Genomic DNA, 22,573 nt, shown 5'->3' with positions numbered 1-22,573 from the left:
ATAGATCTCGACGGGAAATTGCACAGAGGAGATGAGAAGAGATAGAGGGACGAAATGACGTCGTATAGATCTCTGTTGGGTTTGGATATTGGCTCGACAACTCGGTTCGGCCCATGGCTTCAAGCTGTGACCTGCAGCAGGGCTCATCGCATGGAACGGCTCGACCCACGGAGCTCGACGACGTGGCTCAGTTCAGGGAGCTCGGCTCGAAAGAAAAAAAAGGGTTTTTCCCTCTAATTGGTTTTTTTGGTTTTTTTCCTTTTTCTTTGCTTATTCACACATATTCAATTCACAATAAAATATATGTATAAAATAATGTGAACACAATTTAAGTAGAATCTATAGTTCAAAACGTGTAAAAGTTGGGTTGATGCATCATGATGAATGTTTTATGCAATCGAAGCTAAAAAATATAGACAATTAAGATAGTGTTTTAGAAGAAGGTGGATTGCGATGATGAATCTTGCAAACGGATTTGTAAGAGTTCCTTCTTCAATGTTGGATTTCCATCTTTAATGCTTGTATCACATTCAACATAAAAACTAAATAATTGAATAGCAACTACATTAAATCAATAAAATAAAAAGTTAATCATAATAAGAATGATTGAAACGTAATACTCCTCTTATTGAAGATGGTACAAGCTCTTTATAGCGCATTGTCAAGAGTGTGCTGATAACGTGTTGTGACCTAAAATCTAGAGAGAAAGGAATAGGTGCGATAAAGAGAGAATATGGAGAAATGCAAGTGGAGGCCAGTTTCCTTTTGGTTTGACAAATGGTTGGATGAACCTATTACTAGCCCTTCTTTGTCTTCGGTCATTTCACCTAAGGTTCTTCCTCGAGTTTCAAATGTTATTGAAGCACAAAGTTGGTCTTTGCCAGATTATTTTACAAATTCATTCCCTTCAATTGTGTAACAGATTTACGTCTGCCTTTGCCTTTAAATGTTGAGGATTGGGAGCCCTCACCTACTGGGAAGTTTTCTTTTTTCTTATGGTTATCACTTATTCAAAGAAGACTTAGTGATTGTGCTTGGGCTAAGGTTATCTGGCAACATTTTATTCCGCCACGCCTACCTATTTTGGGTTGGAGGCTTTTTCATGATAAACTTCCTACAGAGGGTGCGCTACAACGATGTGGTATTTCTTTGGCATCCATTTGTTGTTTATGTCGTAATTCTGAAGAATCTACTACTCATCTTTTCTTTGGATGTCGAATATCTAGGCAACTTTGGAGGTGGTTAGCATGTCAATTTGGTACCTCTTTGCCTTTTCAGATTCTTTGGCTGTTTTTTGGGATGTCTATGTCCTTAAGCCCTTTTCCAAACAGTTGCACAATCTATGGATTTTTTCGGGTCTTTCTACTATTTCAGCTATTTGGAAGGCTCGAAATAAGTTTATTTTTTAGGGTCATATGTCCAATCTATTTTCATCGTCTTTGCATGTCTATCAATTCGGCGATTGTTCATGGTGGGAAGTTTATTTCTGGTTATTCTCAGGGTTTTGACACTTGGATCATTTCTTCTTTGGGGATCAGACCTATCCCTCACAAGGCACCTACTATTATTCCTGTCCTTTGGTCTCCTCCTTGGTTTCCTTGGGTTAAGCTCTATACATATGGTTTGTCTAAAGGAAATCCCAATCCTGCTGCTTGTGGAGGAGTTTTTAGGAATTTCCATGGTCGTTTTCTTGGAGGTTAACGTCACCAGATTGGTCATTGCATCTTTTTTTTTTTGTAGAGTTATAACCAATTATTATTGGTGTAGAGTTTGCATATCAGCGAGGGTTGCATTGTCTTTGGTTAGAAAGTGACAATTCTTGTGTTATTTATGCTCTTTAATCATCTAATTTTGATCATCCTTGGTCTCTTCGTACACAATGGTCTATTTGTTTGGATCGCATTCGAAAATGACTTTCTACGCATTTCACATATATCACGACGGAAATCTTGTTGCAGACAATTGTACTAACATGGGCTTGTCTTCTCCATCTTTAACATGGCATGATTCTCCTTCGATGGCGATTTATGCTGCTTTGTTTTCAGACTATGTTGGCTTTCCTGGCTACCACTTCTAAAATTAATGTGCATGTCAGCATCCAGGTTTGTCTCATTTTCTTTTTTTTCTTCCTAACTTTATGGTGTTGTTTGACTTGTTTTGCAAGTTTAGACCTTTAGGTTTGGTTTTAGAGGGGTTAGGTTTCATGTCCCCCCTCTTTTCTTGTTATCGTTCTTGATTTTGTTTCTAGAAGGGTAAGGTTTATGCCCCCCTCTTTTTCATGTATTCCTTTTTGTTGTCTTTATTTTTTGACGGGTAAGGTTTATGTCCCAACTAACTAATTGTAACTTATTTTTTCGTTATCAATAAAATTACCTTCGTATTGTCGAGGTTTCTCAAAAAAAAAGAAAAAAGGAAAGATCTTCTATATCCCGAATGATTCTTAATTTATCTTTATTTAGGATTTACACAATTATCCTATGTTAAATATTAACTCCAACAAAATCATGGTTTTTGATAAACAAAATTATGGATTGTAATGTGGGGGTAAGATAATTTTTGTATTATGTGTGTGCTAGCACTTAGCAGACATTTCTATGTGTTAGCACTTAGCAGATGTTATCATAGTTATAAATTATAATAATTCAATGTACTCATGTAATCCAGCAACTTGAGTTTAATTCCTATAATATAATTGTTAAACAACTAAAATTACTCTCATAAGACTCAAGTTTCGGCTCACCATAGAAGTTTGATTCATTAGAATCAACTCAATATTAAGAGAAAGATAGAGTTTTAGTCTAAGGGTAATTAAGTCTTATAAAAATCAATTTTGGTTAGTTTTATAAGAATTAGAAAAAAACTAGGTTATATTTTAATAAATGCTCTTTAAAATGGCTATATTTCCAAATTTCTTCTTAATTAAGTAAAGAGAAGGCAATATATTGAAAAAAAACAAGAGAGCAAGGAAATGTCCTCAAAGACAGTGGATATGAAAAATCACACAAAGGGTGTATGATTTTTTACTGTAGTGGCGGAAAATAATAATACATATGTACTATAGTGTGGGTTCAAACTTCAAACCGTACCGATTCTCTTACCATTAACAATTTAAGTTACTGACGCTATCGTTTGTCAAAAATAAAATAGATAAAAAAAAAAAACCCTTGTATATATAAAGCAATTCCAAAGTTTCTTATCTCACAATAGCCAAACCAGAAGCAGAAGCAATACCACCAACTTATGGAATTATCCTAATCTATCACAGAAAAAATTTAACTTAATTAATAGGATGACACTGATGGAATGACAACATGAGAATAACTAAAACCCTAGCCATTTCGCACAAGATAAATAAATAACTTTTTTTTTTTGGACGAAAAGTTAGAGTTCACACAAGATAAATAAATAACTGAAACCCTAGGTAACGAGGTCGACTTCATGAAACACTTCAATTGCTGCCCTACCTGCAAATGTTTTCTTGTTGGGTTCAAACACGTATTTAATCAGCGATTCCTTGATCGGGAGCAGTTCAGGGAACTCTTTCTTCAGCTTAGATGCATCCACCTCACAGTTACTTCTTCCTGCAACGAGAACCTTGGCTTGTTCTTCCACAGTAAAATTAGTCCACTTGAAACTGGGGTCAATGTAGTTCTTGTACATCTCCAGAATCTCGTTGTGACTCAACACGCCGGGGTTTGTGAAGTTCCATATGCCCCTCAAGTTCCTCTTGGCCATCTCAACTGAAATGGGCAGAAGCTCGTCCAAGATGGTCATGCTGTTTGGAATGTCGACCACATTATTGTACCGCGAGATCTTTGTGATGAAGTTGCGTGGGTTCCTGAGATCAGATGATATTGGCATTCGAACTCTAAGAGTGCAAACATTCTCATACTCCTTCAGAAGCTCTTCAACCTGTTGCACAAATGGGAAAGAGATACCAGTTGGGAACTTGGGAGCTATTCTAAAACTTCTTTCAAGATTATCACAGTAATAAACATGATAGTTTTCTCAAAAAAAAAAAAAGGAAAAAAAAAGAACCTATAGTTGGAGAAAGTTGTTGGGGCTTAAAAAGACTTCACTAATTTGGAGATGTTTATCTCACAAAAAAAAAAGGAATGTAACGCAACGGAATTGATAGGCAAGAGAAAGAACACTCAAAGTGTTATACAAAATTTTTTATTCTCACACAAACTTAGTACAAGAGGAAACACTCTCACACTTCTTGCTCTCTTACTTGCTCTCACTTCTTCTTAGTTCTTGATTGCTTTCACACTTTGTTACATGGATGCATAGCATCACACACCTATTTATAGGCATGTTTGCCGACCTATGCCATCACTAGAGTTTTCTAGTGTATGAACATGCACATACTACACCAACCTAGGCATTTGCTAGATTATTCTAGCTTATTATGCATGCCACCGACATGGGCATTACATAATAACCTATACATTTATGATGGTTCTAGCCTTTTCTACATACAAACCATTTTTCTAGATTTTCTTAAACTTTTCCAACTTTCTACCTTCTTTGCTAGAGTTTTCTAGCATTTTCTCATTGGTTTTGGGTTGGATCACTTGTCTTGGGCCTAAGACAAGATTACTATTCAACATCCCCCCTTAATCTTGTCTTGTGACGCCGATTGAGTTTCTCAGTCTGACAAAGTCTTCTTGCCTAAGTGGTTTGGTAAATATGTCGGCGACTTGGTCTTGTGACTTCACGTATTCCACTTGCACATCCTTTCTTGCAATGCACTCTCTTATGTAGTGATAACGAGTATCTATGTGCTTGCTTCTGTCATGGAATACTGGATTCTTTGCTAGGGCTATTGCAGACTTGTTGTCGACATAGATCTCTGTTGGTTCTTCTTGTGGCATGCTTAATTCTTTTAGCAAGTTTCTCAGCCAAATTGCATGACAGACACATGAGGTAGCAGCTACGTATTCAGCTTCGCAGGTAGAGAGAGTGACAATCGGTTGCTTTTTCGACATCCATGTGAATGCAGTGTCTCCCATGAAGAACACAAATCCAGTAGTGCTTTTTCTATCATCGGAATCTCCTGCCCAATCACTGTCGCTATATCCAGCAAGTTTGTAGTTATCAGAACTTGAATAGAACAAGCCAAAGTTAACAGTACCTTTAAGGTATCGAAGAATTCTTTTGGCTGTCTTCAGATGTGTAGTTGTGGGATTCTCCATGTAGCGACTGACTAATCCGACGGCATAGAGAATATCTGGTCTTGTGCAAGTCAAGTAACGCAAGCTTCCAACTAAACTCTTGAAAAATGTTGGATCTACACTTTCTCCTTCGTCATGCTTGGTTAGTTTGACTCCGCACTCCACTGGCGTGCTTATGGGCTTGCAGTCGTCCATTTTGAACTTTTTCAGTATCTCCTTTGTGTAGCTTTCTTGGGAGATGAAAATACCTTATTCGTTCTGCTTGACTTCAATGCCTAGGTAGTATGCCATCAACCCGATGTCCGTCATCTCGAATTCTTTGGTCATCACTCTCTTGAACTCTTCAAACATGCTTGGATTACTTCCGGTGAAGATTAGATCATCCACATATAAGCACACAATCAAAATATCTCCATCTTTGACTTTGACGTAGAGAGCATGTTCATGAGGGCACTTGGTGAAGTTGTTCTCCTGGAAGTACTTGTCAATGCGACTATTCCATGCTCGTGGCGCTTGTTTTAACCCATAGAGGGCTTTCTTCAACTTTAGAACTTTGTCTTCATGCCCTTTGATTTCATAGCCTGATGGTTGCTGAATGTAGACTTCTTCTTCAAGGACTCCATTTAGGAAAGCGGACTTCACATCCATTTGTTGAATCTTCCATTTGTTTTGAGCTGCCAACGAAATTAGTAATCGTATAGTTTCCAACCGAGCAACAGGTGCAAATACCTCATCATAGTCAATTCCAGCTCTTTGACTATAGCCTTTCGCCACTAATCTCGCCTTGTATCTTTCGACCTCTCCGTTGGCATTCTTCTTTGTCTTATACACCCACTTGACTCCGATGGCTTTGTGTCCTTTAGGAAGAATAGCGAGTTCCCATGTATCATTCTTCTGGATTGCTTCAATTTCTTCATCCATTGCTTTCTTCCACTTAGTATCTTGCACTGCTTCTTGGAAGTCAACTGGTTCACAATCAGCAAAGAGACAGAAAAATGTAGGATTATCGAGTCTTTCAGCTACCTCATAGAGATCTCGTAGACTTCTTGTGCGTGGTACTTCTCTTTCATTTAGACTCCCACTTGATGATGCTGATGCTGGTGAATTACCATGATTGGTTGATGTTGGTGAAGCAGGTGGAGTAGTGGATTCTTGTTGAACTTCTCTTGCTTGCTCCATCGTCCCTTGTTCATTCTCTTCTTCAAATTGAGGAAAAAAGCTGAGATCACTTGCATGAGAGCTAAAATCCCATTCTCCTTCTTCATCGAACGTCACATCTCGACTGATCACCGTCTTCCCATTGTTTGGATTATACAACTTGTAGCCTTTTGAATTTGAGTCATAGCCGATGAAAATGAACTTCTCACTTTTGTCGTCGAGTTTGGTTCTCCTCTCGTCTGGTACATGTACATGGACTATGCTTCCAAAAACTCTTAGATGGGAAATACCTGGCTTTCTTCCACTCCATGCTTCTTGTGGAGTCTTTCCCCACACACTTCTTGTTGGAGACCGATTGGATAGGTAGACAGCACATGCTACAGCTTCTGCCCATAACTCTTTAGGCAATCTCTTACTTTTAAGCATACTTCGAGCCATGTCGAGGATAGTTCGATTTTTTCTTTCCGCCACACCATTTTGTTGAGGGGATCTTGGAACTGTCAAAGGTCGACGAATTCCATTTGCTTCACAAAACTCTTGAAATTCCTTCGAAGTGAATTCTCCTCCTCGATCAGATCTCATGGCTTTGATCTTGCAACCACTTTCTTTTTCTACAGCAGCTTTGAACTTCTTGAATGCTCCAAAGACTTCTGATTTCTGCTTCAAGAAATACACCCAGGTTTTCCTTGAAAAATCATCAATGAAGAGAAGGAAATAATTATTTTTACCCAAAGAACTTGGTTTTATTGGGCCGCACACATCGGTGTGAATGAGCTCAAGTGGCTTCTGGGCTCTTGTGGTCGACTCCTTTGGAAAGCTTTTCCTGAACTGTTTCTCAAGTAAACATCCTTCACAAACTTGATCAGGGTGGCTGATGCACGGTAAGCTTCTCACCATCTCCTTCTTAGATAATAACTCCAATCCCCCAAAGTTAAGATGCCCAAAACGAAGATGCCAAAGCCAAGATATGTCTTTGTAACATATCTTGAGACACTTTGCAACATCGTTTTGAATGTTCATGGGAAACATCCTATTCTTTGACATTTTTGCCTTGGCAATTAATCTTCCTTTGTCATCTCTAAGAAAAAGGATATAATTTTTCGTATGAAAATCATAACCTTTTTCTAAGAGTTGACCCAAACTCAAAATGTTGCTTTTCATATTGGGCACGTAGTAGACATTTGAAATTAATTGGTGACCGCCATTTTTCAAGGGAATAAGGATGTTACCTTTTCCTTTTACAGGTATTTTGGATTCGTCTCCAAAAGAAACGTTGCCACTCACTGATTCTTTGAGCTCTACGAACATGCTTCTTCTTCCACACATGTGGTTGCTAGCGCCGGTGTCAAGGTACCATGTATAGTCTTGGTCTCCATCATTGTTCTGGCATGCTAGTAGCACAACGCCATTGTCTTCTTTCTCTTCTTTCACATAATTGACCTTCTCATCAAGCCTGTTGCTTGGAGCTCTACATTCCCAAGAAAAATGCCCAAACTTTTGACAATTGTAGCATTGAACTTGAGATTTTTCATACCTCAAATTTGAGCGCCCTCTTCCACGACCTTTTGTTGAGCTTTCTCCTCTATCGTAGTTGCTTTGGTTGTTGAAGTTCCAACCACGTCCACGTCCATATCCACGCCCACGTCCGCGACCTTGGCCACGACTTCTTTCGTATTGGCTTCTCTCGTTGTCGAAGCTTCCTTCTTTCTTCTTTGGCTGAACATGTGTCTTGACGAGCTGCTCATCATTCCCTTGCCTCTTCTTATGTTTCTCTTCATATGCTTGTAGCGAACCCATTAATTGCTCTATACTAATTTCTTCCAAGTTCTTTGTTTCTTCAATCGTCACGACAATGTGCTCGAACTTGGGGTCCAACGAGCGTAGTATCTTCTCCATAATTCTAACATCTTCTAACTTTTCTCCGTTTCTTTTTAATTGATTGGAAACGGCTAAGACTCTTGAAAAATAATCAGAGATTGATTCAGACCCTTTCATTTGTAGAGATTCGAACTCACCTCTTAGTACTTGAAGACGAACCTTTTTCACTTGTTCGGCTCCTTTGTAAGAGGTTTGAAGCTTCTCCCATGCTTGTTTGGCAGAGGTTGCACTTGAGACTTTCTCAAAGCCATTGTCATCTAATGCTTGGTAGATGAGGTAGAGAGCCTTCTTGTCTCTCTTTCTTGAATCTTTCAAACTCTCCTTCTGGGGTTGGGACATAGTAGCTTCATCTTCTGGCTCAATGTAGCCTTTCTCCACGACTTCCCAGACATCATGTGCTCCCAAAAGGGCCTTCATTTTGATACTCCAATTATCGAAGTTGTTGTTGTCGAGCACTGGAACTTGGAAGGCTGCCATAGCGTTGCTAGCCATAGCTCTGGTACCACTTTGTTGGGGCTTAAAAAGACTTCACTAATTTGGAGATGTTTATCTCACAAAAAAAAAAGGAATGTAACGCAACGGAATTGATAGGCAAGAGAAAGAACACTCAAAGTGTTATACAAAATTTTTTATTCTCACACAAACTTAGTACAAGAGGAAACACTCTCACACTTCTTGCTCTCTTACTTGCTCTCACTTCTTCTTAGTTCTTGATTGCTTTCACACTTTGTTACATGGATGCATAGCATCACACACCTATTTATAGGCATGTTTGCCGACCTATGCCATCACTAGAGTTTTCTAGTGTATGAACATGCACATACTACACCAACCTAGGCATTTGCTAGATTATTCTAGCTTATTATGCATGCCACCGACATGGGCATTACATAATAACCTATACATTTATGATGGTTCTAGCCTTTTCTACATACAAACCATTTTTCTAGATTTTCTTAAACTTTTCCAACTTTCTACCTTCTTTGCTAGAGTTTTCTAGCATTTTCTCATTGGTTTTGGGTTGGATCACTTGTCTTGGGCCTAAGACAAGATTACTATTCAACAAAAGTACCATGGCTTTGGTTTTGGAATAAAATGAACCCGCGAAATTGGGTGTGTCTTCCTCCTTGAACCCAATTCCTGATCTTGCAGGATGGGCATCATCATACTCGAAAATGCAACAGCTGCCATAATTCACCATTTGGAGGCCGTGATCTCTACAGACATCAGCCAAGGTTAATGTACCAACAACATTGGTCCGAATTGTTTCTGGTTTATGGGATTCACACCAATCCGCATTGGGTCTGCCCGTCACTCCAGCAGCATTAAAAACATGGTTTGGTTTAACACTTAGAATATCAGCCATGAGCTGTGACCGTTCCTGAAGACGCCCTCGTCCCTACTCATAGGGCATCCCTTGCTTCTCACAAATCTTCCCAAGAAGGCCTCCGATATACCCTGTTTTACCATAAATCAAAAACTTCAGAGATGGCTTATCAGTGGATGGGATGTTCCTTGGAGCTGGAGCAACCATTTTGCTGTGATCAGAATCACTTGCTGACAAACGGTAAGCAGAATCGCCAGTTTCGGAACCATAAAATTGTCTTTCAATTCCAGGAACCATGATCATTCTTGGATGAGGGAGCAGTGCCCCAGAGACATCTCCCCACCATTGGGGATTTTTGACATACCATCCCATGGTCTTCCTCAAACCCTCCTTCCACGAAGTCCTTTCCGACCATCCCATGTTTTTCAGCGTCTGGTCATCCAAGAAATATCTCCGATCATTGAAGGGCCTGTTCTTTACAAACTTTACATGAGTATCAGGGTTCAGAGAAAATAGGTGGCAGATTTCCTTGGCCACATCCACCACCCTCCTTTCTTTCTTCGTTCCAATGTTGTACACATGGCCTACCTCACCTCTATGGAGGATGACTTCAAATGCCTCTGCTACATCCTCACAATAGAGATAACTTCTGACACTGGATCCATAACCATGAACCGGAAGAGGCTTCCCTTGCATAGCCAAGAGAATGAATTTTGGAATCATCTTTTCAGGGAACTGGTTGGGGCCATAAACATTGTGCCCTCTGGTAGTTATCACAGGCAATCCATATGAACGGCCATATGCCATAACAAGCATCTCAGCTCCAGCTTTAGTTGCAGAGTAGGGGTTTGTCGGAAGAAGCTGGGAAGCCTCATGATTTCCCACCACAGCACCCTCATTTGTCTCTCCATAGACTTCGTCTGTGCTTACATGAACGAATCTTTTGATTTGACCAGTGACTTTGCATGCTTCTAGAAGAACATGTGTACCATAGATGTTGTTTTTGGTGAACCCAAAGCTGTTACCAAAAGAGTTGTCGACATGGGTCTGGGCTGCAAAGTGCATTATTGTATCAATGTTTTCGGTCAAAAGGATGAAGTTGACAAAATCAGCACTGCCTATGTCTCCCTTGATAAACTTGAAGTTGGGGGATGACATTGAAGGATGAAGGTTTTTCAAATTTGAAAAGTAATCAAGCTTGTCAAGAACCACAATGTTGTAGTCAGGATAGTTCCGGATAAGCCGGTTGCAAACATGGGAAGCAATGAAGCCAGCAGCTCCAGTAAGGAGGATGTTCTTCGGTTTATACTCAGTATCCATATTAATCCAAACGACTCCTGTATAATCCAGCATATAAAGTTTGACTAAGAATCAGGAGAAAAACAAATGACTAAGAATCAGGAGAAAAACAAAGCATGCTAACAAATGCAGGAGAAAAAGGGGATATATTGCCACTGACACAAACAAAAAAAGGGAGATTCACGGACAAAACAAACTTGCTAGCGAGGCTTTCATGTGTTGATGACTTAAGGTTAAGAATTCAATAGACCTTCATTTTAGACTCTATTAATTTCAAGTGAGATAACAATATAAACAAAGTAGAAAGATGGTAAAGATTGAAGCTTTATGACTTACAAATCCTGGGTTGGAGTGGAACTTAAGTACAAATCGCAGTCTTTTGTCCTGTGCTCAGGTTGAAGAAGAAAGACGAGAAATGACTAGAGAAAAAGGAGAGAAGGATATTAGAGTGTCGACTGTGAGGAGGGAAGCTAAAGAGTGGAATATTTAAGGACACAATAATGCTAGGTAGTCTAAATTTGTAGATCAAATTTGTAAACTAAATGATGTGTCATCAATAATTTATAAACATGTTAATTAACACTTAAGTAATAATTCAATTATCAACTTCCATATCCCTTGGTTTACAAAATTTTTAGTCTACCAATTTAGTCCCCCTAGCATTACCTTAGTTTTAACGTTTTCTTGCAGCCAGTTCTACCACCCACCACCTCCTCCAGATGGTATTGAAGACGAAGATGACAATGATCCTTATACATCCCAAGTTATATGTGTGGACACACTAGTAAAAAAAAACCCTTGGGTGACGAAACACACATCGTCGCGCAAAGTCACTGCACGACGAAATTTTAGACTTTGTCGCGCAATATGTTAAAAAATAAAAATTATTTTCTAAAAACTTTGCACGATGAAGTCCAAATATTTCGTCGCCTAAATCCAATTTATTTATTTTAAATTGTAAAATAAATTATTTTTATAGTTTTTATTTTTTTAAAAACTTTACGTGGCGAATATTAATATTTCGTCACCTAAACACTATTTATTTTATTTTTATTTTATATTGTTAGCCTAAATTATTTTCTTTGCGCAACGAATCAACATTTTGTCACCTAAACCCTATTTATTTTATTTTTTTATATATTAAATTGTAAAATAAAATTATTTTCTTTTTTATTATTTTTAAAAAACTTTGCGCAACGAATACCAATATTTCGTCGCATACACCCTGTTTATTTTAAATTGTATAATAAAATTTATTTCTAAAAATTTTGCGCGATGAACTTGACATGCTTGGATCTCAATATCCTTTCAATACCAGGATGGGCATGTGCTGGCCGACACCCAAGGGTGACGAAGTCATTTTAAACATGCCTATGAATAAAATATGTCATTAGAAAGAAAATCCTAATACATGAACGTGTTCAGAGCATACAACTAATTAAGAATTATATTAAAAGGTACGAACAAAGGAATGGGTACCACACAGAGAAGACTTGTCCTGACGTCGGGATCGTGTGCCTCGACTCTAACTCCTGAGGGGGTGCAAAAACTGAAAAGGTGAGTGACGAATGTTTATTATAATACTATTCATACATACCTTCGATTTTCTTCAGTCTTTTTCGCATTCTTCTTATTCTCCCGCGCACCAGAACCACGCTGCCCGCCGCTCGGAGCAGCAACGTCACCACGCCGCCGCTTGGAGCAGCACCGACACCGCCATCATCCAGCCGCCGTCACCCCAACACCGTCACCTCAGCGTCGTCAGCAAGATCGCAAAGGTTAGGGTTTGGGTTTCTGAAATTGAAGTCACAAAAGCATAAAAATTGGGGATTTAGGGATTTAGTTTTCTGGGGAAGTCTCTGCCTCTGTTTAGGGATTTAGTGTTCTAGGGAAGTCTTAGCCTCTATTTTCTGGGAAGTCTCTGCGTGCAGTGCACCCATGTGCTGCCTTTTTTTGTTTTTTTTTTATTTGGTAATCTGTGCTGTTTAGGTGATAATCTGCTGTGTTTTCATTATTTGATAATTTGCCATGTGTGTTTATGTGATAATCTGCCATGGCCCATGGCATATAAAATTATAAATACATAAATTGTTGGTTCATTAACTGTATGCATGCATCGTATGTTTATTGTTTAGGGCATTGAAGAATATGGCTTCTTCTTCTAAGAAAGATTTTGCTTGGCAATGGACAAAGGATTTGGATCCTGTCACCAAGCACTTCTATTGTGTTTTTTGTAACCACAAATGCACGGGTTCAATTTCTAGATTCAAACATCACTTGGGTGGTGTAAGTTCGGGAGGAATGATAAATTGTAAAAAAGTCCCACCCAATGTGAAGGAAGAATGCTATGCTAATGTTATGGCAACTAAAGAAAAGAGGAAAGCTAGCCATGAGTTGTGTCGTGGTGGGGGAGAAGAAAGTGAAAGTGTCGATATGGGTACAAAAGGGACACCATATGTAAGTAGTGGGAGTGGGAGTGCCACATATTCACAACAAACTGGTTCTTTTCTACCACCTAGGTCAAGAGGACCACTTGATAGGTATGTTGCATTGGAAGCTCGTCAAGCCACATTGAATACACCTTTCAAAAAAGAGGAAAGACGACAGGCATCCCGAGCACTTGCGAGATGGTTCTACACTAGTGCCATTCCATTCAATGCGGCAAACAATGAACATTATGTTAATGCAATGAAATTGGTATCCAATTTTGGTCCCGGCTTTAATGCTCCTACAAGCCATGAATATAGAACTTGGATGCTCAAAGAAGAAGTTGAGGATGTACAAAATCTGATGAAAGAACATCAAAAGGCTTGGAAGAGATATGGATGCACTATTATGTCGGATGGCAAAAGTAGGTGTTTAATCAACTTTCTTGTCAATAGCCCGCAAGGTACTTGGTTCTTGAAATCGATTGATGCATCGGCCTCTATTAAGAATGGAGATTTGTTGTATGGCTATTTGGATGATGTTATTCAAGAAGTTGGGGAGGAGAATGTGGTTCAAGTTATATCCGACAATGCTTCGAACTACAAGAATGCAGGGTCAAAACTTATGGAGAGGAAAGAGAAGGTGTGGTGGACTCCATGTGCGGCTCATTGCATTGATTTAATGCTAGAAGATATTTCTAAGATGACATGGTTTGATGACACACTCAAACGTGCTAGGTGTATTTCAAAGTATCTATATGGGCATCAATGGGTACTAGCTTTGATGAGAAAATACACCAACAATTCGGAAATTCTTCGTCCGGCTGTCACTAGGTTTGCCACTTCTTTCCTTACACTACAAAGCTTACAAAAGCAAAAGGACAATCTTGTTGCTTTGTTTGCCTCTCAAGAATGGTTGGAAAGTACCTATGCAAAATCCCGTGAAGCAAAGTTGGCTAAGCATCATGTGTTACATGATCGTGAGTTTTGGGGTTGAGTTTCCTATTGCATTAAGGTGTTCTTCCTCTTGTTTGTGTTTTGAGAGAGATTGATTCGGAGGAGAGACCTCCCATGGGTTTTATATATGAGTTGATGGATACTGCAAAAGAGAAAATTGCGAGCAATCTTAACAAAGTGGAGAAAAAATATATGCCTATTTGGAGAAAAATAGATCGTAGATGGGACGAACAACGTCATCAACCACTACATGCGGCGGGCTATTACTTAAACCCACAATTTCGATATGAGGATGGTTTCTTAGCTACTGATGAAGTGGTAAATGGGTTGTTTGCTTGCATGGATCGGATGCTTGGTAAAGGGAAAGAACGTGAAGAGGCCGATTGTCAATTGGATTTATATAATGATAAGCGTGGTCCATTTGCGGATTCTATGGCTATGCAAACTAGGAAAAAGCGAACACCAAGTAAGATTTAATTAGTCAATTGTTAATATCTTTTTATCATTAACCCTTAAATTACTTACCTTACTAATATTATTTTTTTAGCAGCTTGGCGGGAGCGCTTTGGGCATAAAACACCTGAGTTAAAGAAGTTTGCTGTCCGAGTTCTAAGCCTTACTTGTAGTGCGTCGGGATGTGAGAGGAATTGGAGCACATTTTCAATGGTAAGTAAATATATTATTAGTATCTTAAGTGTCATTTTTGCTTAAAACGATTAAACTTGAGTAATAGAATTGATTTATTTGTAGATTCATACAAAAAGAAGGAATAGGCTTGAACACAAAAGGCTTAATGCTTTAGCCTATGTCAAGTATAATTTGGCTTTACAACAGAGAAGTAAGAAAATGAGGGAGAAGTATGATCCTATTGTTGTAGAAGAAATTGCCTCCGATGATGAATGGATAACGGAGATAGAAGATCCTGTTCTTCCCGAAGATCTTACATGGCTTGAGGATGAGTTATTGTATAATGTTGAGGCCATAAGGAATGTGCCACCCCCGGTTTATGAAGGTGGCCTATACATTCGAGAGCCTAGAGAGTATTCTCCTCCTCCTCCTTCTCCTCCTCGTGAGCCTACTCCTCTTCCTCGTGAGCCTACTCAACCTCGGGATCCTATTACATATAAAAGAAAACGAGGTAATGAAGAATCCTCAAGTCGAAGAAATGTGGAGTATGATTCGGAAGAATCTTTTGATGAATTGATGACATACCCTACAAGGTCATCTAGAGTTGGCAATGAAGAGGATGATGCCTTTTATTTAGATGAAGAGGATTTGGATGATTGATTGATATCTTTGTTTGTATTTTGATTTCTATGAAGAGGATTTGGGTGAATGATTGTTTTCTTTGTTTGTATTACCTTTTGAATGATGAATTTGGATGATATTACCTTTGAATGGTGAATTTGGATGATATTATCTTTTGAATGATTGGATTTGAATGAAAAATTGAGAATGGATGTTTACTTTACATACTATTATTTTTATACAATCATATGTATAATATATAAAACATATATATAAAATAAAAATTAAATCCTGTGAAGCTTCGCCTCACGCCTAGGCCGGGCTTCGCCTCGGACACCTCGCCCACGCCTCACGCTTTTAATACATTGTAGCAAACTAACCCCTTGTTTTGAAAACATTTATATATAATACTAAATAGTGGTTTTTCGAAAACTTTACATGCCATGAAAACATTCGTAAAACATGTACGTGTAAAATAGTGCGCAATAATGGTGTTATCGTCGCCCAAAGGTAAATCCATAAATCTAATCAATACTGTACTCTTTAGGGGTATCATAGTCGCCCGAAGTCAATACCTATCCATCACCCGAAGGTGAAGCTGTACAACACTGGGTTACGCCAGTGAAGAAACACGGTAGGCCCTATCACCCAAAGGTGAAGCTGTAAGACTCTGGGTTACGCTGGAGAAGAAATATATAACATCACACATCGACACTAGTCGTGGCTAGTGAAGCTTGGGGTATAACATAAATATCTCACTCCTTATTCGCCTAAAGGCAATACCTGTCCATCACTTGAAGGTGAAGCTGTATAACACTGGGTTACACTAGTGAAGAAACATGGTAGACCCCATCACCCGAATGTAAAACTGTACGACTCCGGGTTACGTCGGAGAAGAAATACATACATAATTGTCCTTAACTGTGTCCTATGGCCATAGACGTCTTCATACCTATGTTGTGTGGATGTGTTGTATGATAACCCACTAGATAAGCACCGAAAACATATCTCAAAATCTCATATCAAATCTGGAGCTCAAAAGCTCAAATCCTCATCTCATGAAAACATGATAATTCATATTCGTAAATCCATAGAATTCCATATATGAAAATCCCATAAGTCATAACTCATATTCGGAAACCGTAATATAAATCATATTCATAATCCATAGAGTTTCATATATGAAAATATAATAATTCATAACCTTTCGTAAAACAAAAGTGCAATAAATCATAAATAATGCATAAAACGTAAAATCATGAAATCATACTTTTCGTGAATGCAAGCTTAATATTTTATAAAATCATGCAAGTTAAGAAGAGGTCCACTCATAGATATTTGGTTGCCCTCGCTTGAGCAATCGAGGATGTAGTCACTTTCCAAACCACAATTAGGGACCATTTAGTAAAATTCTACTAAAACGTCAGAATGTGGGAAAACAGACGGCGGATTCGAATTCGGCACATTGTAAAACTTAAAGAGGGACCTTGGGTGTTTCCCTCCACCGGCCGCCGCATGAGGCACCACGAGGCGACGGCTCAGAAGGCTACTTGCCGTCACACACGACAGCTGGTAGCCCCAACTAGCTGAAAATTTCAACAACTCAAAAAAATCCCAAATTTTACAAAAATGTAGAAAAAAATAAGGCGAACAACTTTCATACCTGGGCCAAAGTCCAATTCAACTGGGAAATGTGTGAAAACACCCTCGATCTGTCGGAACCCTAGAAATGAGTGTATTTCGATTCGTCTTCCTCGATGTTCCGATGCACCAACCAAAGCTTAGGACTTGTTTCTGGATTCAAAAGAAGTGTATTGGTGGTGGTGATGGTCAGTGTTGCATGCAAGATAGGCAGATCGTCCCCATGGGACTTTCGGAGCTGCCATAACTGCTCATCACAGAACTAGGCCAATTCCCGTCGGGTTTAGGGTGGAACATGAAAAAGGAAGATCATGGAGTTGTGCGCAGGTGGTGGTGATAGTCAATTCGTTGGGAAAACATCGGAATTGGCATCGGGATGTTCGTAAGAATCAGGCCGGGTCGCGGGTCGAATGGAAGTCCGGGTTGGTTGGTTCCTTTATTCCCTCATTTCCTTCCTTTCTCTCTTCTCTGATTAGTTAGCACTTATCTCTTCCTTCCCAATTAGGCAGCACCCACTCGTTTCTCTCATCTTCTTTTCATCACAACCATACACGTGGCTCCAGATTAATGCTCCAACAAAATCTAGAGCCTTCGAGATTTATGGTCAAATGATCATTTTACCCTCAACTTTGTCATTAATAACTCTTTCATTATAACTCCAAATTTGACTTCGCTTGCGTCCACTCGTACGTGACATGACAAGACGGTCAACAAAAGTCAATGCATTTGTCTTGAAGGGAATTTTGTAATTTCACATTTAAAAATGATAAAAAACCGTAATATTTGGAGACGGGTCGTTACAATCTACCCCTTAAGAAAATTTTGTCCCCAAAATTTTAAATAACTTGTTATAAGTAAAATACTCGAAAGTAAGGAGAAAATATGTATATAAATATATATACAAGGAAGAAATGAAGTTAGAGCGGCTGCATAAAAGAGAATGCCATTCCATCGCGATCGGATTGCAATGATTCCTCTTTCATGCCTCCATGCCCATACCTTCTTCCTTCCCTACTATAATGGTATAGTATAGTACTCGTATAAAAATATAAAGTTGAAAATACATATTATCATGTAATAACATAAAGTAAAAAATGTATATACATATAATAAGACGACGATAAAAATAGATATATAAAATGTAAGATTCAAATACTTGGATTGAATTTAAAACTGAAAATGGAAATAACTCACCCAAAATTTGTTATAAAAAAATATACATATGTATATAGAATAATGCAATTTAAAATATTTGTACTGAAAATCAAAACCAAAATGAAAATGGGCATCGCCCAAACATTCGTCATGTCATGTACTTGAAGGATAGGTGTACCTTGAGTCGAGTCCTAATCATAGCTAACTTATAACTCCTGTCGTAAACGGGCCGACTTGCCCACTTACTTAGCGAACCCAACAAATAAGCCATCGGTATTACAGTCTGCAGCCTGTAATGTCGATAACTCATCGTTGTCTCGATAAGCAAATGAGAAATTCCCGAGGGTGCCAAAATACCATTTTGCTCCTCAATGTGAGAATGTGCCTTGATCGTCCAATTTACGCCTTGATCGCGCTCCAACATTACTCCAAAGCACACCAAATATAGCTGTTATAAGGGCTTCAACATCCACGTACATACGAACAATAAAGTCCTGAAGTGAAATAATCGAAAAAAGCGTAAAGACCAACACTTGTTATAAAACATTTCCTCAGTGACTAACCACAATTGTCGCTCTCTTGGTTGGAGGTACAAATTTCGAAACTTATATTAGAAGAACGTAGAAATTGACGATTACTGTTTCGAGCCATACGTAGAAATTGACACCACAAATGCCAAGCTCAGAATCTACATTTCTACCTGCACCAATTCCTTGCTAGAAGACTGCTCACTCATCAAGATCATTTAGAATTCTTTATGGTAAGTATGGTAAGCTTGCAAAAAGGTTATGCTCTTAATGTTCCTGTCAGAGTTGATGTGAACTGGGCCCACATTTCAGCCGAGTCGATCCCTCGTGAATCCCTCACGGATTTAGCGAGAAACCATGTCAAGAAGGCTAAAATAACACTCAAGAATTTAAGGGTAAAAAAAAGTCCATTAAATCTAGAGTACAAGATATTTGGATTGAATGTACTACTTCGATGCTTGAGTACATACAAGTATCTAACATGATTGGGTAGTAACCACTTAAAGTAATCGTACCTAAAAATTGGCTAACTTAGTTTCCTGATGATCGAGAGTCATGTCGTAAAAGTATTTGAAAGTTTCACATAAGGTGGAAATGGGACTGATTCAAGAATATTCAGGTATCGATGTATCTTTCTATTGAGGTGCTTAACAAGTAAGCTTGCACGATTGGGGTGGTACACAATGGTGCAGCCATAAACATTAATATACTCTATCAATCACCATTACCAAAGACTTAGCTCATTTCGAGTGAAGATATAACTAAGAAGTTTGTGAAGTTGAACGATAGTCAATTGAAAACTAACGAACGGAAATTTAGTTTTTTCCCTCGACCTAAAATTCAAAAATTTGGCTATCACGGTAGCTCCAGGAATATTAAATCACCAGTGGTGAAGATTCACTTGATTAAGTGCTGATTGGGTGGTTGAGGGACTGACGATCACAATTAACAACTTCGACGTCTGAGTGGTCTTCGTGGACAGTCTGTCTACTTTAGAAATGATACGAAGAACAGTAGGGTAGCCCAAGATTAACTAAGATATCTTTTAGTACCAGAAGGTGAAACTGAGATTACGAACAGAGTCGATGCGGACCAAAATGTTAGAGAGTTTGAAAGATTTGAGATTGAGGAATTCGGCCAAATAGTTAAAGGTATAGTCCTCATAGACTGATGGATAGTACATCGAGTACGATGGTCAACAAACATCGAATCATTACCAACGTCTCCATAGAAGGGTGTCATCAGGTTTTCAAGTAAGGATGGTAGCAGATGGCTCAAGGTCATAGGTAGGACGGTTCACTTCATGTTGTTCCAACATCAAAATGCCTAAGTGTTACTCGATCATGCTGCATCAATGCACGGCAAACCATTCAGTAACCATCACTATTGGATTTGAAATTGAGCAACGTCATCGACAGGTGTAAGAACAATGGTCAGGTGGGACAATATCTTGAACAAAACCGACTTGTTTCCTAGCAAAAGGAAATGGAAATAAGATTATGGTCAAAGAATCATTGATAACTGTCTATAGAACCAACACGACCAATGGTATTCTGTAATTCCCGACACTCGATAAGATTTTCGATTTCCAACAGTTACAATCTTGGATTTGAGAAGAATATCTTCTGCTACGCCAACATCTCTCAAGTAAGGCATGAAATCTAAGCAAGGTCGACATTTGAGGACTTTAGGATAAAGTTAGTTGTTGAAGTTTATTAAACAGAACTCATGGTTAGAGTAGACAAGGATATTATAGGGAAAACACTCACTGAGGGTCCACACGAATTCCCTCACTGGAAAAGACAAGCTCGAGGAAGCTGATTCCATCTACCTCACAGATTCCTGCTAACTTCGCCTACAACTGGTGCCTTCTTAATTTTCTCTTACACGAGTCTCCGATGTTTTGTGTAATCTCCCAACAGGTTGTTCGCCATTCCAAGGGAACGCATGTCGCAGAAGACCATCATCGTTTTCGATTTTCAACTAATCTCAACTAGTCTTCATCCTACTAAGATTTCTCTATTTCACGTCACTTCTATGTAAATTCGACTCTGCCAGTAATTCCCAGGAAACGCATGACGCAGAGTATCGATCCATTATAGAAGGTCATCCAACAATTAATTACGTCCAACATGAGGCATAATCCCAACATGAGTTTCTTATACTTCAAATAGGATGTGACCGTTCAGGCAGAATGAGGATTGCATAACCATGTTGAAAGCCAATTGGGATGACTCCTTTTCGTTTGGTGTATGGGAAGGCTTGCCATCTACCTATGGAACTTGAGCACAAGGCATATTGGGCTATTAAGCACCTCAATTTTGACTACCAAGCAGCGGGAGAGAAGTGAAAGCTGCAGTTGAATGAACTGGAAGAAATAAGGAATGATGCTTATGAGAATGCAAAGATTTACAAGGATAAGACCAAGAAATTTCATGATGCTCACATCCTTCGTAAAGAGTTTCAACCGGCTCAGAAGGTTTTGCTTTTTAATTCGAGACTGAAACTATTCCCAGGAAAGCTCAAATCACGTTGGAATGGTCCATATCGTGTTGTACAGGTTCATCTTCATGGGGCTGTGGATATCCAAAACATGCAAACTGGTTTTGTCTTCAAAGTTAATGGACATCGCTTAAAGTTATACAAGGAGTCTCCATATGATCTTGCCAAGGATTCCATCACTTTGAAGGAACCTGTTATTTGAATCAAACTGCCAACAGAATGTCTAGCTCTAGACAGTAACTAAAGCGCTTCTTGGGAGGCAACCCAAGCTTTCTATCTTTCATCTTTAGTTTGAATAATTTTAAATGTTTTTGTTCTATTTTTCTGTTGTTTTCTGGTTTGTGTGTTTAAGTCCTACTTTTGCTTCCTTATGCAGGTAATGATTTTGCAAATCTCTACCACAACTTCTTGCAAAGTTTCTTAATCCCACGGGTTACTCACACATTTGTTATGCATAATGGGACGTGTTGAAACAAGTTTGGGGATGATTTGGAATTCTATCATGGAACAAAAATGCATTTTTACTGCTGCTCTCCTCGCCTACACAAATTGGTGTGTTCTTTCCTTTTCTTTATGTGTATTGATTTCATTTTGTATTTCTTTCCTTCCATTTTTTTGTTTATTGTTCAAAATTCCTTTCATTATCATTGGGAACAATGCTATAATTAAGTTTGGGGGTGGAAATAATATTTCGTTAGTTTACTTCTTCGTAAAATAAAAAATAAAAAATAAAAAAATAAAAAAAAATTATTTTTTTCTTCTCATTTTTGTTGTTGTTTGTAGCTACTTCTCAATTCAATGATGAGATTTGATCTTAATTTCCTTCTTCCTTTCAAGAAGTCTAAGTTCTTTTCATTGTCTTTGTGTTAACTGTATTACAAAAGACACGGGACAAGTCCCAACCATCACATTCAATCTGGCCAAGTCTAATATCCCTGAAACTTTCAAAGAAGTGGTGTTTGTCATTGAGTTCTTGTCGGACAAAGCAAGTAAGTCATCTTCTCCAATTTTACATACGTTTTCCACTAACTTGCTGATTTTGATGATTCAGGCACCCACACTAGAATTTACACCATTGCCCGATCACTTCAAGTATCATCTTCCATTTGAAGATCACCTCCATACCTTGGGTCCTATTCAAGCTTAGCTGGAGGTATCGTCCGGCTGCAAGACGTTAAAGCAAGCGCTTCTTTGGAGGCAACCCATGTATTCAAATAAGGAAGATTTTTGAATTGCTCAACAATCAGTTTTGCGTTTCTAAAAACCTTCCCTTTTCTG

At 38.7% G+C, this 22,573-nt stretch overlaps 5 protein-coding genes across 5 annotated transcripts in view; 3 read left to right on the top strand and 2 right to left on the bottom strand.

The window, feature by feature from the left end:
• Positions 1-10,865, bottom strand: part of LOC126582739 (trifunctional UDP-glucose 4,6-dehydratase/UDP-4-keto-6-deoxy-D-glucose 3,5-epimerase/UDP-4-keto-L-rhamnose-reductase RHM1-like) — a 37,228-nt gene extending 26,363 nt beyond the window's left edge. The window contains exons 1-2 of the mRNA XM_050246918.1: positions 9,286-10,865; positions 3,465-3,912 (exon numbers count right to left, since the gene is read on the bottom strand). Of these exons, the coding sequence (XP_050102875.1) occupies positions 9,613-10,860 (1,248 nt within the window). The 5' untranslated portion in view covers positions 10,861-10,865 and the 3' untranslated portion in view covers positions 3,465-3,912; positions 9,286-9,612. The remainder of the gene's footprint in view (positions 1-3,464; positions 3,913-9,285) is intronic.
• Positions 1-22,573, top strand: part of LOC126582745 (agamous-like MADS-box protein MADS1) — a 102,708-nt gene that overhangs the window by 75,833 nt on the left and 4,302 nt on the right. The window lies entirely within an intron of this gene.
• Positions 3,418-4,317, bottom strand: LOC126633800 (bifunctional dTDP-4-dehydrorhamnose 3,5-epimerase/dTDP-4-dehydrorhamnose reductase-like). The gene is made up of 2 exons (XM_050304355.1): positions 4,282-4,317; positions 3,418-3,912 (listed from the first exon to the last, which is right to left on the bottom strand). The coding sequence occupies exons 1-2, from the start codon at positions 4,315-4,317 to the stop codon at positions 3,418-3,420; spliced, it is 531 nt and encodes a 176-aa protein (XP_050160312.1).
• Positions 12,311-14,262, top strand: LOC126633799 (uncharacterized). Its single transcript, XM_050304353.1, has 3 exons — positions 12,311-12,396; positions 12,489-12,617; positions 12,975-14,262. Exons 1-3 carry the CDS (start codon positions 12,311-12,313, stop codon positions 14,260-14,262), a joined length of 1,503 nt encoding a protein of 500 aa, XP_050160310.1.
• On the top strand, positions 14,297-15,632 carry LOC126582742 (uncharacterized). The gene is made up of 3 exons (XM_050246922.1): positions 14,297-14,688; positions 14,770-14,888; positions 14,973-15,632. Exons 1-3 carry the CDS (start codon positions 14,337-14,339, stop codon positions 15,507-15,509), a joined length of 1,008 nt encoding a protein of 335 aa, XP_050102879.1. The 5' UTR covers positions 14,297-14,336; the 3' UTR covers positions 15,510-15,632.

This window comes from Malus sylvestris, chromosome 9, assembly GCF_916048215.2.
Source record: "Malus sylvestris chromosome 9, drMalSylv7.2, whole genome shotgun sequence".
NCBI lineage: Eukaryota > Viridiplantae > Streptophyta > Magnoliopsida > Rosales > Rosaceae > Malus > Malus sylvestris.
This window is presented reverse-complemented; position numbering and strand designations above follow the sequence as displayed.

Bases quoted from the DNA above. Each gene is read 5' to 3' on its own strand.
- LOC126633799 (XM_050304353.1), top strand. From the start codon at position 12,311: ATGGGTACCACACAGAGAAGACTTGTCCTGACGTCGGGATCGTGTGCC. The intron at 12,397-12,488 runs GTGAGTGACGAA...CCCGCGCACCAG, and splicing joins GGGGTGCAAAAACTGAAAAG to AACCACGCTGCCCGCCGCTC. The intron at 12,618-12,974 runs GTTAGGGTTTGG...TTTATTGTTTAG, and splicing joins TCGTCAGCAAGATCGCAAAG to GGCATTGAAGAATATGGCTT.
- LOC126633800 (XM_050304355.1), bottom strand. From the start codon at position 4,317: ATGCCTATAAATAGGTGTGTGATGCTATGCATCCAT. The intron at 3,913-4,281 runs GTAACAAAGTGT...TTTGTGCAACAG, and splicing joins GTGTGATGCTATGCATCCAT to GTTGAAGAGCTTCTGAAGGA.
- LOC126582742 (XM_050246922.1), top strand. From the start codon at position 14,337: ATGGGTTTTATATATGAGTTGATGGATACTGCAAAAGAGAAAATTGCG. The intron at 14,689-14,769 runs GTAAGATTTAAT...TTATTTTTTTAG, and splicing joins TAGGAAAAAGCGAACACCAA to CAGCTTGGCGGGAGCGCTTT. The intron at 14,889-14,972 runs GTAAGTAAATAT...ATTTATTTGTAG, and splicing joins ATTGGAGCACATTTTCAATG to ATTCATACAAAAAGAAGGAA.